The 15,808-nt window shown below is 41.1% G+C and overlaps 3 protein-coding genes across 3 annotated transcripts; 2 read left to right on the forward strand and 1 right to left on the reverse strand.

Moving 5' to 3' along the window:
• Nucleotides 1–553: 553 nt before the first annotated feature.
• Nucleotides 554–5,951, reverse strand: LOC306851314 (beta-crystallin B1-like; the record flags this gene model as incomplete). Its single annotated transcript, XM_079387471.1, has 5 exons — nt 554–719; nt 816–958; nt 1,056–1,188; nt 5,625–5,743; nt 5,886–5,951. 5 exons carry the CDS (start codon nt 5,949–5,951, stop codon nt 554–556), a joined length of 627 nt encoding a protein of 208 aa, XP_079243597.1.
• A 2,199-nt stretch (nt 5,952–8,150) lies between these two features.
• On the forward strand, nt 8,151–10,636 carry LOC306851315 (beta-crystallin A1-like; the record flags this gene model as incomplete). Its single annotated transcript, XM_079387472.1, has 6 exons — nt 8,151–8,179; nt 9,114–9,180; nt 9,272–9,390; nt 9,487–9,628; nt 9,731–9,873; nt 10,489–10,636. The coding sequence occupies 6 exons, from the start codon at nt 8,151–8,153 to the stop codon at nt 10,634–10,636; spliced, it is 648 nt and encodes a 215-aa protein (XP_079243598.1).
• A 1,231-nt stretch (nt 10,637–11,867) lies between these two features.
• LOC306851332 (dehydrogenase/reductase SDR family member 13-like) lies at nt 11,868–15,128 on the forward strand. Its single transcript, XM_079387491.1, has 5 exons — nt 11,868–12,076; nt 12,345–12,463; nt 12,550–12,673; nt 13,363–13,689; nt 13,784–15,128. Exons 1-5 carry the CDS (start codon nt 11,950–11,952, stop codon nt 14,041–14,043), a joined length of 957 nt encoding a protein of 318 aa, XP_079243617.1. The 5' UTR covers nt 11,868–11,949; the 3' UTR covers nt 14,044–15,128.
• The last annotated feature ends 680 nt before the right edge of the window (nt 15,129–15,808 follow it).

Here is a 15,808-nt window from a genome sequence, read left to right on the forward strand (position 1 = left end):
CTTCCCATCCAGCCTGCCATGTTGAGAACCCTGATCATCACGATTCTAGAAGATGCGCTGTGATGAAGCAGGAGAAGGTTGAGTATGCTGAGGTGCTGAATTGCACCTCTTTCTGGTTCAGTGACTATTCCCTGCAGAGTTTAGCAGCTAAATTAGAAATTGATTCTTATTAGCTTTAGGACATTAGTGGATGGTAGATATTCTTATATAAACTAATGAAACAAAATGCTAGGAGGTTTGGGTAGTGCAAAAAACATGCAATGATGCAAAGCTATCAAACTAAACTGATGAATGCTTCAACAAGCATTAAATTTGGAACATAAAATTGTTTTATCCATTTGCTACACTTATTTTTAACTAAGCGGTTGGACATAAAATTCTGTACTTAAAAGTGGTTCTGCAACCAGTCATGACACACGTGAACACATGATAGTTCATCCCTATTTAGAGCAGCTATTTTTGAATATGAAGATTTTGTTTTGTTTTGTTTTTAACATTCCACAGGGTTTCTCTGCAGGGTTTTGTTGTGTCCACCTGTCCATGCCGTGTGTCCTTATGCGATCTCAAAGCAGCCTCTGGGATGTGTATGCATGTCCCTCACTCTTCTCACAGACTGGATCTGGGGGTGATGGGCGCCCCATTCATTCCAGTGTTTGTAAGATCCAAATTCAAACAGGTACTGATATCCACGGTAGCCTGGATACTGATATCCAACCCACCTAAAGAATGAACGTAGCATATGTGAATTGATAAGGTGACATCAAATAGCTAAGTGATCATCTTTTTTAATATATAAGAGATGCTAAATCACTTACGTTCCACCATTTACTTGAATGCTGGCGACTCTGTCCTGGAAGCCGTAGCACCACAAACTTGGGATGTCCTCATTAGAAACCTCCATCTTACGACCATCAAAGTTCATGCACTCAAACAGACAGATTCTATGGTCCTGTGGGTCCTATATATGTAAAAAGACCATACGTTTTTTCCTCTTATTACTAATTGGTCATGGTTTGTGATGAAATGGGAAAGGGAGTTAAGCAACGGTCACCCACCATTCTAACGGGCCGAACAGACATGAGGCGATCACAACGGTGGCTGTTGGACCAAGTGTCCCAACGAGGGTATTCGCCTTTCTCAAGCATGTACATCTCACCGGTCATATCCTGTTGCTCAAAACCTACCCATCTGCAAGATGATAAAGGGTACACGTACTGTTAATGCTCTGTCTACTGCATTTACAGTATGGAAAAAAATTGTGTATTTATAAATCAGATTTTATTATTAACAGTGCTAGTTAAATATGGTTTTGTGTGATTGATTAAACATGTTAACTAATAAAAAACAATTACAAAAGAATTACAAAAATAAAAATAATTTTAGAAATTTTGATTATTCGATCTACAGAAAATATGAATTCAGGACTTTTTTTTAAATGAACTTCCTTTAAATTGCCCCTTTATTATATCCAGTGTAGTTTTACTTATCATGTGCTTAGAGAGGCAGCATTTATTTGAAAGAAAGAAAGGAAGGAAATAAATAATTGAAATGCAGTTACAGCAGTAAGAATATGAAAAAGACTTTTATAATTTAATATATTTTAAAATGACGAGATGAATATTCAAATTAATATGTGAAAGATTAATAGCCATTACTATTATTACAATTTAAAATTATTAGAAAATAAATAGTCATTTATTTGTCATTATATATTAAAATTATTTACATGTATTTAAATTAGTGCTGTCAAATGATTAATTGCATCCAAAATAAAAGTTTTTGTTTACATAATATATGTATGTGTACTGTGTATATTTATTATGTATATATAAATACCTGATAAATACACACACAAACAGTATATATTTTGAAAATGTTTACATGTATATACATGTATATATTTATATTCTTATATTTTGTATTATATATAAATAAATATATTTAATATGTCAACATAACATATTTTTCTTAAGTATATATACATGCATGTGTTTGCATTTATATATACATAATAAATATACACAGTACGCACACATATATTATGTAAACAAAAAACTTTTATTTTGTATGCTATTAATCATTTCTTATCATTTCTCCAACTTATCTATTTCAGCAGTCATTACTTCAGTCATTAGTGTCACATGATCTTTCAAAAATCATTCTAATATGCTGATTTGTTTTTCAAGAAAGATTTCTTATTATTATCAATGTTGAAAACAGTTGTGCAGCTTAATATTTTTGTGGAAACTGTGATACATTTTATTATGGTTCCTTTGATTACTGTCACTTTTGATCAGTTTTAACATATCCTTCCAAAATAAAAGTAGTAATTTCTTTACAAAATTATATCCAAAACATCTGAATGGTAGTGTTGTGTAATAATATAATATAATATAATATAATTAGTGCTGGGCAATGATTAATCATGATTAATCGCATCCAAAATAAAAGTGTTTGCGTACATCATATATGTATGTGTGCTGTGTATATTTATTATGTATATATAAAGACGCAAACATACAGTATATATTTTTGAAAATATTTACATGTGTTTACATGTATACACATATAATTTATATTATATATAAATACATTTAATATATAAACAACATATTTTTCTTAAATATATACATGCATGTATGTGTATTTATATATACATAATAAAAATACACAGCACACACACATATATTATGTACACAAACTTTTTTTATTTTGGATGCTATTAATCGTTGCCCAGCACTAAATATAATATAATATATAATAATATTTTTTTGTGTAATAATCATCATCGTAATCATCACCACCACCATATATTTTTCATTTTTTCTGTCATCTTATGATTATCATTATTAATATTATGCATATGATTTGTTATGATGAGTGTCACGTATTCTGTGGGTGTGCCCTGGTTGGCCACCAGATGTCACTGTCTTGTCTGAGCACATGGGTTTGTGTTGTGATTGTTCCATGTGTTCCCCTGTTGATTGTCTAACTCCGCCCTCTTGTTATCTCGTTATTGGTTTAGTGAATTCACCTGTTCCTGCTCGTTTGTGTCCCTATTTATGTTCCTGGTGTTTGCAGTTCTGTTCGGCCACGTTGTTACATGTTGTGTACGGTCAGTCGTGTGTGTTCCTGATTCCTGTTTTTGCCATGCTCTGTTTTCCCCCTCGGGGTAGTTTCTTTCTGTTTTGTTTGTTTTTATAATTAAAACCACCATTCCCCTGCACTTGAGTTCTCGCTTCATTTGCACTGCACGTATCATGACAGAACGTGGCCGACACTGAGAACTCAGCGGGGAATGGATCCACACCATCCTCCAGCCGCTAACGTGAGGAACCCTCGCTACTCACGGATCCTCCAGGTCAGGACGCTGCGATCCCTCCGTCAGAGGGGCACTGACGTGAGGAGATTTGCCCTGACGTTCTGTGAGGCAGCAGAGGGTTTGGGCTACAACGATGCGGCTCTCAAGGACTTTTTTAACCTGGCCCTGGAGGAGCCACTCGATGAGGAGTGGATGAGGGGGCTGGGCCGCTTGACTTTTGGGGAGTTTGTGGAGTTTTTGGCGCATCTCCAAGCGGCGGTGCCCACTCACAGCGCTCCCGAGGCGGCGGTGCCCGCTCACAGCGCTCTCGAGGCGGCGGTGCCCGCTCACAGCGCTCCCGAGGCGGCGGTGCCCGCTCACAGCGCTCCCGAGGCGGCGGTGCCCGCTCACAGCGCTCCCGAGGCGGCCGTGCCCGCTCACAGCGCTCCCGAGGCGGCGGTGCCCGCTCACAGCGCTCCCGAGGCGGCGGTGCCCGCTCACAGCGCTCCCGAGGCGGCGGGGCCCTCTCACAGCGCTCCCGAGGCGGCCGTGCCCGCTCACAGCGCTCCCGAGGCCGCGGTGCCCGCTCACAGCGCTCCCGAGGCGGCCGTGCCCGCTCACAGCGCTCCCGAGGCGGCCGTGCCCGCTCACAGCGCTCCCGAGGCGGCGGTGCCCGCTCACAGCGCTCCCGAGGCGGCCGTGCCCGCTCACAGCGCTCCCGAGGCGGCCGTGCCCGCTCACAGCGCTCCCGAGGCGGCGGTGCCCGCTCACAGCGCTCCCGAGGCGGCGGTGCCCGCTCACAGCGCTCCCGAGGCGGCGGTGCCCGCTCACAGCGCTCCCGAGGCGGCGGTGCCCGCTCTCAATCCCCTAGTGGTGGCCGAGGATGCCGCAGCGGCGCCCCGCTCCCGGAGACGGAGGAAGAGGCGGAGGAAGGCCTTCTCCGTCCCACAAGGCCAGGAGGCTACCCAGGAGCTCACTGCTGGCCAGGAGGTCGTGCCAGAGCCACCAGTGCTCCTCGCCCTGCCGGCGCCACCCGTGCTCCTCGCCCTGCCGGCGCCACCCGTGCTCCTCGCCCTGCCGGCGCCACCCGTGCTCCTCGCCCTGCCGGCGCCACCCGTGCTCCTCGCCCTGCCGGCGCCACCCGTGCTCCTCGCCCTGCCGGCGCCACCCGTGCTCCTCGCCCTGCCGGCGCCACCCGTGCTCCTCGCCCTGCCGGCGCCACCCGAGCGCCTCGCCCTGCCGGCGCCACCCAGACTCCTTGCCCTGCCGGCGCCACCCGAGCGCCTTGCCCTGCCGGCGCCACCCGAGCTCCTCGCCTTGCCGGCTCTACCCGAACTTCTCGCCCTGCAGGCTCCACTCGAGCTCCTTACCCTGCCAGAGACCGTCCCTGAGCTCACTGCCTGCCCTGTCACGGCCACAGAGGCCGTTTCTGAACTGACTGTCTGCCCTGTCACGGCCACAGAGGCCGTTCCTGAGTTCACTGCCTGCCCTGTCACGGCCACAGAGGCCGTTTCTGAACTGACTGTCTGCCCTGTCACGGCCACAGAGGCCGTTCCTGAGTTCACTGCCTGCCCTGTCACGGCCACAGAGGCCGTTTCTGAACTGACTGTCTGCCCTGTCACGGCCACAGAGGCCGTTCTTAAAGTCACTGCCTGGCTTGTCCCTCCGGCCCCACCCTGGCCGTGCGCTGGGGTTCCTGTTGGGCCGGAAACCCCCTGGTCCGTCCCTCCGGATCCGTCCTGGTCTCCTGCTCGGCCTTGGTCTGCGGGCCCCCTGCCTCTGCACGGGCCTGGCCCACCATCCCTCCCCCTGATCTGTCTCTTGCCCACCTCCCTTCTTGACATTTTGTATTTTCATTTTTCATGTTTTTGTGTTCTTAGTGTTGCAGGTGGAGCATCTGGGAGCTGCTCCTTTGTTGGGGGGTAGTGTCACGTATTCTGTGGGTGTGCCCTGGTTGGCCACCAGATGTCACTGTCTTGTCTGAGCACATGGGTTTGTGTTGTGATTGTTCCATGTGTTCCCCGGTTGATTGTCTAACTCCGCCCTCTTGTTATCTCGTTATTGGTTTAGTGAATTCACCTGTTCCTGCTCGTTTGTGTCCCTATTTATGTTCCTGGTGTTTGCAGTTCTGTTCGGCCACGTTGTTACATGTTGTGTACGGTCAGTCGTGTGTGTTCCTGATTCCTGTTTTTGCCATGCTCTGTTTTCCCCCTCGGGGTAGTTTCTTTCTGTTTTGTTTGTTTTTATAATTAAAACCACCATTCCCCTGCACTTGAGTTCTCGCTTCATTTGCACTGCACGTATCATGACAATGAGTACTTACGGCCCACACTCCACTCTGATGGAGCCCACACGGTTTAGCCCCTTGTCACAGATGTTACGACATTCTCCACTCAGCTCCATCATGCGCCCTTGGAAATTCTCATACTCAAACAGATATATCTGATCAGAGAACACAGAAAACACAAATAATTCAAGTTCATAATGCAAGTTCATCTTTGACATTACACATGCAATGGCAATATTAGATGAAAAAGTGAGAATCTAGTAATAACAGTAATAAGTTGAGGCAGGTTTGACATACTCTGTAGGAGCTCATTCCTGTGGCATAGCGACTACCCATACTTCCTTGTACAGCAGTGTGTGACATGGCTGAAGCTGTTAAGAACAGAAGAAGCTTCAATAAAAGATTGATTCAAGATTAATACTTTGTTGTAGGCACACATTTTATAGAGAATCCATTATCAGTGTTGGGAATGTATTTTCTATAAAGCAATAAGCTTGAGTCTTCCTTAATCAAATCAGTGAAAGCATCTAAATCTATATATCTTTACATTTCCCAAATCACTAGAAGTTTATTTAAAGGGCAGCAAAACAGTAATATTGTGAAATATTATTACAATTTAAAATAACTGTTTACTATCTTAATATATTAAAAATTGTTGTTTATTCCTTTGATGGCAAAGTTGAATTTTCAACAGCCATTAAGCCAAACTTCAGTGTCACATGATCCTTCAGAAATTATTCTAATATCTAACTAATCTTCTGTACTCAAATCAGGCAAAAACATGTAAATCTATATCTATATCTTTATGTTCCCCAATCACAAGCTTATTAAAAGGATGGCAACTCTGAAATGACTAAAATGGGATTCTTATTAAATTTGATTTAAAAAAAGTAAAAACAGTAATACTGTGAAATATTATTACAATAAAAAAATGTTTTCTATTTTTATATATTTTCAGTTATATTCCTAATAGCAAAAGAGTCATTACTGTGGTCTACAGAATTATTTATTAAAAAAATATTCTAATATCTTTGTACTCAAATCAGTCAAATCAATTAAAAAAATCCAATCACAACAAGCTTATTGAATCAAAAAAAACAAACAAACAGGAAAAACAGTAATATTGTGAAATGTTATTACAATTTTCTATTTTAAAATATTTTAAAAATATTCTTTATTCCTGATGGCAAAGCAGCCATTACTTCAGAAATTATTCTAATACCTAATAATCCTTGTACTCAAATCAGTCAAAAACATCTACCGCTATACATTCTCCAGTCACAGCAAACTTATTTAAAGTGTGGCCATTCTGAAATGTCCACCTCCCCAATCAAATCTCACCAAAATTTTGCAGTCAGGCACAGAGCAATGGAATGTAATAGCAGTGCTGGCGGAGGAAAGGATGCCAAGGCCCGAATGTAAAAGGGCTTCAGGCTTCGAATGGGTTTTATATACATATATATGTATGCCAGCAGTACTTCCAGAGTAGAATGAGGCCAGGCTATTGGCTAAAAGTAAATGGGTGTTTGGAGGGCTTTGGAGTGCAGGCTTATCTCTGTGACCCTGCTGACTCTGCTCATTGCTTTGTTCCAGGCCTCGGCTGGATGTCTGATGTCTACCTCCATCAGCAGAAAGCGTGGCTCTCCACGGCCCCTATCTCTTCAACTCTCTCTCTCACACATGCACTCATTCACTCTCTACAGCACAGCTAGCAATGTGCTGACCTCAGTAGACTGGCCACAGACCTCTCCATTGAGAGAAAGAGGACTTGTTGCTGTTGTGTGAAGCTTCAGCAGTTTTATTTGGAGGTTACACTTAAATTTGAAGTTGTCAAGGATTTGGAGCTTAAGTTAAGAGTGAAAAACAGATGCACAACATTTGCCAGACTATTAAATATGAAATAATTATAAATAGTGCTGCATTTTTTAATTATTCACACAATCAAATGCATTTGACCATCAAAAAGTATGTCTCATTGAAGAACCACATTGACACTTACCTAAAAAGCTGAAAAATGATTAATCTTCTTATTTACTTGAATGCCATCATTTACACACTTCATTTTACTTAGTCATGCACCTCCTAGTGCGACACTGGGCCCCATCCATGCAGCCTGCTTTGCATAAAGTCAAAGGAGTGGGCAGGACATGGATGTTGAATGGATGTGCTTGTAAGGCCTATTGTGTATGTATGCATATGTGTGCGAGTATGTAAAGGCAGGTGGAAGTGGGTCTCTGAATCACTCTGTGGTTGTAACTGTGGTGAGAGGAGAGCAGACGAGTCTCAGTGCAAGATAAAAATGGACTTGTAATGACAGATAACACTTAAAAAAACCCACCATTCTTTAAGCTTTTTTGGTGGTTGTGATGCTTTTACCAACCATTTTTGAAAACCTGGAAGTCACTGTTTGTGTTGTCTTTGCTGGAACAATCTTAAGTCGAAACAGCTTGCTTGTGTTTATGCAAGCATGTGTGTTTTGCCGTACGCTCCGGTCATATGTAAAAACATGCATGGAATCATTATGCCTGGTATCCACTCCTGTGGCAGATGCCAGTAGGCACGATGCCTCCCTGGCTACGGCAGATGGCATTGTGAGCTGGGTAAAGCCAAAGGCTCAGTCCAAAACAATGAGGCCTGGGGCAAAGTGCTGACTCCTGCCTGCCCTGTGGCCAGTCTTCCCTTTCTGTCATGCTACATATAAATAGAGCCCTTAGTTGGTGGTCTGGAGACCGTTGTGTGGAACTCCTGAGCGCTTGCAGCTATTTGTTGGGTAGGTCAGGTAAGCCCTTCATGGTTGTTCTTTCAGACACTGCGGTCATCTTTTAACATGCTTTGCAAACTCTAGGGGAGGGGTGCACTATCATGTATACACATTTAAAAACTCAAACATAGCAAGCATATACGTGGGCGTTTTTGACAAAATATGCATGAACACATTTTTTGTCATATTGGCATTTCAGAAAATTAAATGTAAAAAACAGATTAAATTAGTATATTAAATCAATTAAATTAAATTCAGTTTAATTAGATTAAAATGATTTTTATTGGCATTTCGGAAAAATTAAAATGACTTATTTGCATTTCAGAAAATTAAATGTAAAACAAAACTGCATTAAATTTAAATAAATATATTTTTATTAAAACGTATTTAAAAAAAAAAAAGATTAGGTATTCTAACAAAACATTCTTGACATTGATACGTGTTTTTTTTTTTTTTTTAACTAATGCTTTTGGCTAAATCTGATATAATCTATGCAATTTGTAGGTTTGTGTATACTTTTTGTTTAAGGCCTCATGTTTTGGCCATAAACCGGCAAACTGTGGTTTTATTCTGTTATGTTTGGATATCATCTAAATAGGCAGAGATAATCAATGTGATTTATTTTGTTAGGTCTAACTTGTTGGAGCAACAAACGCATTTGGCTGCCATATCTTTCTTGTTCATTATCCTCAGGCTATTTGTACATTTGTCATAAATTATATGGAACCCACACATTTTTTTTTTTGCATGTCTCTGTTCTTCAGGTCTATCAGCATTGAGATATATTCAAGGATGGCTCTGACTAATCCCATGCCACTTGGGCCATGGAAGGCAAGTAAAAACTTGATGGCTATGAAATCATGCAAAATGCTATAGAATGCTTCGAATCTCATCTCTGTTATGTCTGTGAATATGTGTATAGCTCACAGTCTATGACCAAGAGAACTTCCAAGGCAAGCGCACGGAGTTCACCGCAGCCTGTCAGAACATCATGGAATGTGGCATGGATAATGTCCGTTCTCTGAAGGTGGAGTGTGGCGCGTAAGTCATGTGCACTCACAGACACACACATCTAAAAGAGCCCATGTGGTTGTTGTATTATGACAATTTTCTGTGTACTTGTGTCTGTTTAAACAGCTGGGTGGGCTATGAACACTCCAGCTTCTGTGGGCAGCAGTTCATCTTGGAAAGAGGCGACTACCCTCGCTGGGAGTCTTGGAGCGGCAGCAATGCCTACCACATTGAGAGGCTAATGTCCTTCCGGCCAATCTGCTCTGCTGTGAGTCTGAATCCGTGTCAGTTGATCAGTGGTGAAATGATTTACCAGTCTCTCCAAATAAAAAACAATCATGACAGCATAATATTGTTATGATCTGCGCAGAACCACAAGGAGTCAAAGATTACCGTCTTTGAGCAGGAGAACTTTATTGGACACCAGTGGGAGATAACTGATGACTACCCCTCTCTCCAGGCTATGGGCTGGCCCTCCAACGAGATCGGATCAATGCAGTTGCAAAGTGGGGCGTGAGTACCATACTTGTCTCTCTCTCTACACCAGGGCTGTCCAAATCTGTTCCTGGATGGCCTCTGTCCTGCAGAGTTTAGCTCCAACCCTAATTAAACACAAATGAACCCGCTAACCAAGTATTGCATTCAAAAGTCAAATACTTCTCTTCTGTATAATATGCCAAAAAAAAGTATGTCTGAATTTACAGTATTCGGAAAATAGTAGGTGAAAAGTACCTGGACGACCTACTGTTTCCGATGAATTTCTGAAGTGTGCAATTGATGGACACTGTGCTATCCCATAAGGCCATGGGAGAGGATTTGTCAATGGCAGTAAAACAACATAACTGATGCTGTAGGTCACATCACCATATTAAGATGAATTTGACCAATATTCATATGTGTGCTGGGAAGGTTACTTACAAATTGTAGTCTGTTACTGATTACAAATTACATGACGAAATTTATATTTACTAATGTAATCTATTAGATTACTAATATTTGAAGATCTGAAGGTTGTTGGTTGGACACCCCTGCAATACACCATTAGCTTTAGTTGCTGTAATATTTGGGATACTTGGAATATTAGGGATCTCAGTTTGCATTTGTCATGTGTTTTCTCACTGCATGTAGCTGGGTTTGTTACCAGTACCCCGGTTACCGTGGTTACCAGTACATCATGGAGTGTGACCACCATGGCGGCGAGTACAAACACTACAGGGAGTGGGGCTCCCACGCTCAGACCTTCCAGGTGCAGTCCCTCCGCCGGGTTCAGCAGTGAGGGCAGCTTGCCCAGCTCCCTTCCTCCCCCCCCCCCCCCTCCTCCTCTTCCTCCTCCACCACCTCTTCCTCACCTCCACCCCTTCATTCCGATACCAGCAAGCCCAGCACAGGCTGGACATTGGTGCATTCGGCAAATGTTTACAGCACTTTCTTCTTTCTGCATGCCATTGATTTGAAAGTAAAGAGTGAGAGGAAGAACTCAAGCAGACTGATTCTGTGAGCGGCACAGTGTCTTAAGTCTTAAGCTTTGCTCCTCATCGCTGTCATGATGCAGTCTGTGCAAAAGAGATCAATAAAGGGTACACTTATGGAAACTACCCATTGTGAGAGTTTGTTTGATGCATGTAGTGTAGTTTCAAACTTTGTAAAATGGCCCAAATTGTAGTCACAAAATTGGATCATCATTACCACCAAAATACCCGATAACAATTGTAAAAAAGACTTAATGACCAATGAATTTTGATAAGGTAGGGACAAAATAGGCTGAAAATAAATAAAAAGTTTATGTATCAAGGAATTATTTTTCTGTATGTTTGGGTGCAATGTTGATTGGTGTTTGATGAGTTTTTGGCTCAAGGTCTGCATATAAAGTCACACCAGAGGTGTTCAGCTGGGATCAGGACTTGGCTTTCTGCAGACCAGCCAAGTTCTTCCACACTGACTGAATCAATCATGTCTTTTTGAACCGTGCCTTATACACAGAGGCACTGTCATGTTAGAATAGAAAAGGGTCCTGTCCAAACTGTTGCTATAAAATTAGAAGCACACAATTCCCTAGAATATCATTATATGCTTAAATATTACGATTTGTTCTCATGGAAATTACTAAAGTAGTCAAACATGTTCAATAGAAGGGGGTGACCCAATACTTTTGGCAATATAGTGTGTTTATAAAAGCTGTTGAGTTTAGATCTAAAGACAGGTGGTTTTAGGGGTAGTCAATTTCATAATATTGGTAAAAAAATAGTTTTATTTTTATTACAGCCTGGTGGTCATGTCTAAATCATTTTATAGTAGAAATAACTTTTTTTTTAATAAAAAAAATAAAATAAAATAGTGTGTAAAGTTATTGGATATTTTTGTGGTATTAAAACTGGTGTATTTGTCTTTTCTTTTGGTCTTGGGTGTCGAGTGTTGAGATTCACGCCTGATGTAGAGAAACTGCGCCACCCAGCGCTTGTCAGAAGTTAAAGCCCGGAAGCTGTAGCTGACACTTACGAAAACAGAAACACGATAACAGGCGGGACAAACGGGCTCTCCTAAACTTCGAAAACCTGCAACATTCCTTAATTATCGCGCTCAAAGGAAATAATGTCTGTGCTGTTGTCAGTGTTGGTCGGTGTGCTTGCTGCATACATACTGATTTATTACAGCCTGTTTAAAGGAGCCAGATTTAAGAGCAACATGACTTTAAAGGGAAAAACCGCAATTGTCACAGGTTGGTATCATATTAATACTTTTCATATTAAACAATCCAATCCAACTTAATACCACTTAAACCTAAAAAAAAAAAAATTAGATTCGATAGTGGTTATACTTATTAAAGTTGTATACAGTTATAAGTAAGTACCACTTTCTCAGTACATTTACATGATTTGTTAGATTTTTTATTTTATTTATATTTATTATGTCTGTTGTAATTATTTTGCTGTACATCAGAGGACGCTTAACACTGGCTCATTGAGTAATCATTAATCTGTACGCAGGGAGTAATACAGGCATTGGCAAAACCACAGCCTTGGATCTAGCCAAGAGAGGGGCCCGAGTGATCCTGGCCTGCAGAAACAAACAGAAAGCTGAAGCTGCAGTTTACGACATAAGAAAGGTGAACTCCTCTCTTAACCTCAGTTCCTCCTGGTTCTTGTCATTTCTCTGATACAAGTCTAAAATGAAGACATGTATATCCCTCAGGAAAGTGGGAACCCTGAGGTTCTGTACATGCATCTGGACCTGGCCAGTTTGAAGTCTGTACGTGATTTTGCAGAGACTTTTCTGGAGAGTGAACCGAGACTCGACTTGCTCATTAACAATGCAGGTAAATTAAGAAGTTTAATTGTTTCTGAAATGTTGTTTTAGGGTGTTTACACTTGTAGTTAAATTAATTTGAACTGGGTCTAAAAAGTAAATGATAAATTTAGTCCTGTTTTGCTTAGCATTCACACTGTCATTTTTAACTTTGAACCTAAAGATACAAAACAAAAAGCATAATACAGTCAAAACATGATTGGACAGCTTTTATGACATGTACTGTATTTTACAAACTTACCAAACATCTAAAACTGCTGTGTGCTGGGTCAAATGCTCTTGTTGTATGTGTCTATTTCCACCATTGCTGTAAGGCGATGACGGTTCCAAAGCCTATAGCTAACTACAATGGGCAACTCCTATGATGAGAACAACCAGATTTGCTTGAACATTCTGCCCTTTTTATAGTCACAACTCGTGACATCAAGTTTTCATTTTGGTTTGTTTAGATGTCTTGGTCCGTACGTTGCATTCATATTTCAGTTGAAGCGCACCAGAGTTCTTTTGGAAGTATACTGAGACTCACCTTAAGTGGGTTTTGGTCTGCTGCTTGTTTGGTGCACACCAAGGTTCGGATGGCAGTGTTCACACTTATTTAAATGAACCGCACTAACAGAGCAATTGCACCGGAGTTCATTTTAATCAAACCAACCCAGCCAACTGTAAACACACCCTCAGTATGTGAGGCTTTCTCTCTAGGTCTTATAGCATCAGGCAGAACTGAAGATGGTTTTGGCATGGCATTCGGCGTCAACCACCTGGGCCACTTTTTGCTGACGCTGTTGTTGTTGGATCGTCTAAAGCAGGCAGAACACAGCCGCGTCGTCAACGTGTCCGCCCTGCTGCATCGGCTGGGGTCTGTGGATTTCAACCTCCTCAACACACAGAAGGATCTGGTCACAGGCCAATCGTACTGGCATGCAATTAGAGCCTATTGCCACAGCAAACTGTGTAATGTGCTCTTTACCCGTGAGCTCGCAAACCGACTGGAAGGGACGAGTGTCACTTGCTATTGCCTGCATCCAGGTTAGTGAGGCATTTTTTTGGCTGCTATTACACCACAAGTATTATTATTCCTTTTTTTCCCCCCTACATTTTCTTCATTGTCTCATCTTTAAAGGTGTCATCTCAACTGAGATTGGTCGAAATATGGGTGTGCTGCAGAAGCTGCTTTTCCTGCCCATGTCCAAGCTGTTTTTCCTGGACCCAGAGGGAGGTGCACAGACCACGCTTTACTGTGCTTTGCAAGAGGGACTCGAGCCTCTGAGTGGACGGTACTTCTCTTCCTGTGCCCTGCAGAATGTTAGCGCTTACGGACGGGACGATGCCTTGGCCAAGAAGCTTTGGGAAGTGAGCGAGAGGCTGTGTGGCCTATCGTGAGTGAGCTCACACAGGTTTGTAGAACAGAAACAGAGAGACCACCAACAGCTTTAGGAGTGTGAGCTTCTGAAGTTCTTCATATAATGTCTCTCCTGTGTTACAGGTATGCATAGCTGAAGTAGCTTTTGTATTTGGTAAATAATGCTTCAAAATATATTGTTGCTTTAACACAATATATTTAAAATAGGGTTGCACTGATATATTTAATTTCTGATACAATAAGCTGTTCATTATTTTTTGTTATGGCCCTATAAAGGGCTGATTTCAAAATTCTATACTATTTTGTCATAATTAAAAATAAAACACTAAAACCTAAAATCAGTTGTTCTAAATGCTACAAGTGAATAATGTATAGTGGGAAAAATGGATATTAATTTTGACATTATATCTACCTAATTATTAATATTATTATTATTAATATAAAAAATTTTAGTGTTTTTAAATATTAACTTAGACTGTTACATTTTGGCAAAAGACATATAACTATAAAAATAGGAGAAATGAGCATAAACAATAAATTATAATGTAATATTAGAATAATTAAAATAAAATATTGGTCAATACCTCATAAGGTACCAATATATTATGCATCCCTCTCTTAAATAAAGCAACAATATATGCACAGTAACAATAGTAAACTTTTATGCCTGCATCATTTGTAATGCATATAATTTTTCCTGAAAAATATTTAGAGATGAAGTTGCGATTTGTATTCACTCACTGGACACAGTAGACTTTGCATATGCCTTTCTATTAAGGTTTTTTAATGGTATATTATTTTTTATCATTATTCATCCATGTATCTTTTTCTTTCATATATTTCATATCTTCGATATCCTTTTTTTATTTCATATGTTTCATAACTTTCTTTCCTCCTTTCTTTCATGTATATCAATCTATATAGATCTTTATATCATTGGTACACTTTACGAATGTTTCTTTTTCTGCACTATGTCTTCATGACAGTTCTGTTATGAACATGCATAAATGTTTTATTTTCAAAATCACATTGCATCCACCTTTGTTTGAAACACATGACCAATTCAAATGTATCCCTCATGTATTTGAAAATGAAAATCATATGAAGAAGGTAAAGAAAGTAAAAATATTTGATTAAGAACATCAGTTTCTTTCATGTATTTTGCCTCGTCTGATAGGGTGTTGTACTGTTTTGCTTCACTGGGTGGCAGTAGCGTGTCACATTTGGCTGCCTTCATCTCAGGGCGACACAACCTGAAGAGTCTGCAGAGACCTCTGTCAAGATGACAATCATTAGAATAAAGTAGGTTAGATTACACTGAGAATTGCAGAAGTAATTTCATGTAATATTAGAGTTTGCTTTTCCACTGAATGAAAGAGGGCATCAGGGGCTACAGCCATTCGGTGTGATGGGATAACCAAAACGAGGACTTGTTATAGACCCTTACCCATATCCATGCATCTTCAACAGACCCCCTGTTGCTAATAGATCCTTTACCTCAAACTGGGATTGTCACGTTTTTGACATTGTGTAGACCTATCATCCTGATTATATATGCTGATATACGATATATTCTCTGCCTTGAGAGTCTGTATACTGTCCAGGTGGATGAATCTGGTTTCATCCAAAACATTTTCCCCAGTCTCTTCTGTGCACTATTGTTTTATAGCCTGAAAGTTTCATATCCACTGGCTGTCACTCATGCTATTTGTCTAAAATGCATTGTGTTGTCATGTCTCCATTGTGCCAGTCATATCTGTTGGTTCTCATGCATGGTAAGTGTGT

Source organism: Barbus barbus, assembly GCF_936440315.1.
Source record: "Barbus barbus genome assembly, chromosome: 31".
NCBI lineage: Eukaryota > Metazoa > Chordata > Actinopteri > Cypriniformes > Cyprinidae > Barbus > Barbus barbus.

Bases quoted from the DNA above. Each gene is read 5' to 3' on its own strand.
- LOC306851332 (XM_079387491.1), top strand. From the start codon at position 11,950: ATGTCTGTGCTGTTGTCAGTGTTGGTCGGTGTGCTTGCTGCATACATA. The intron at 12,464-12,549 runs GTGAACTCCTCT...TATATCCCTCAG, and splicing joins CAGTTTACGACATAAGAAAG to GAAAGTGGGAACCCTGAGGT. The intron at 12,674-13,362 runs GTAAATTAAGAA...CTTTCTCTCTAG, and splicing joins CTTGCTCATTAACAATGCAG to GTCTTATAGCATCAGGCAGA.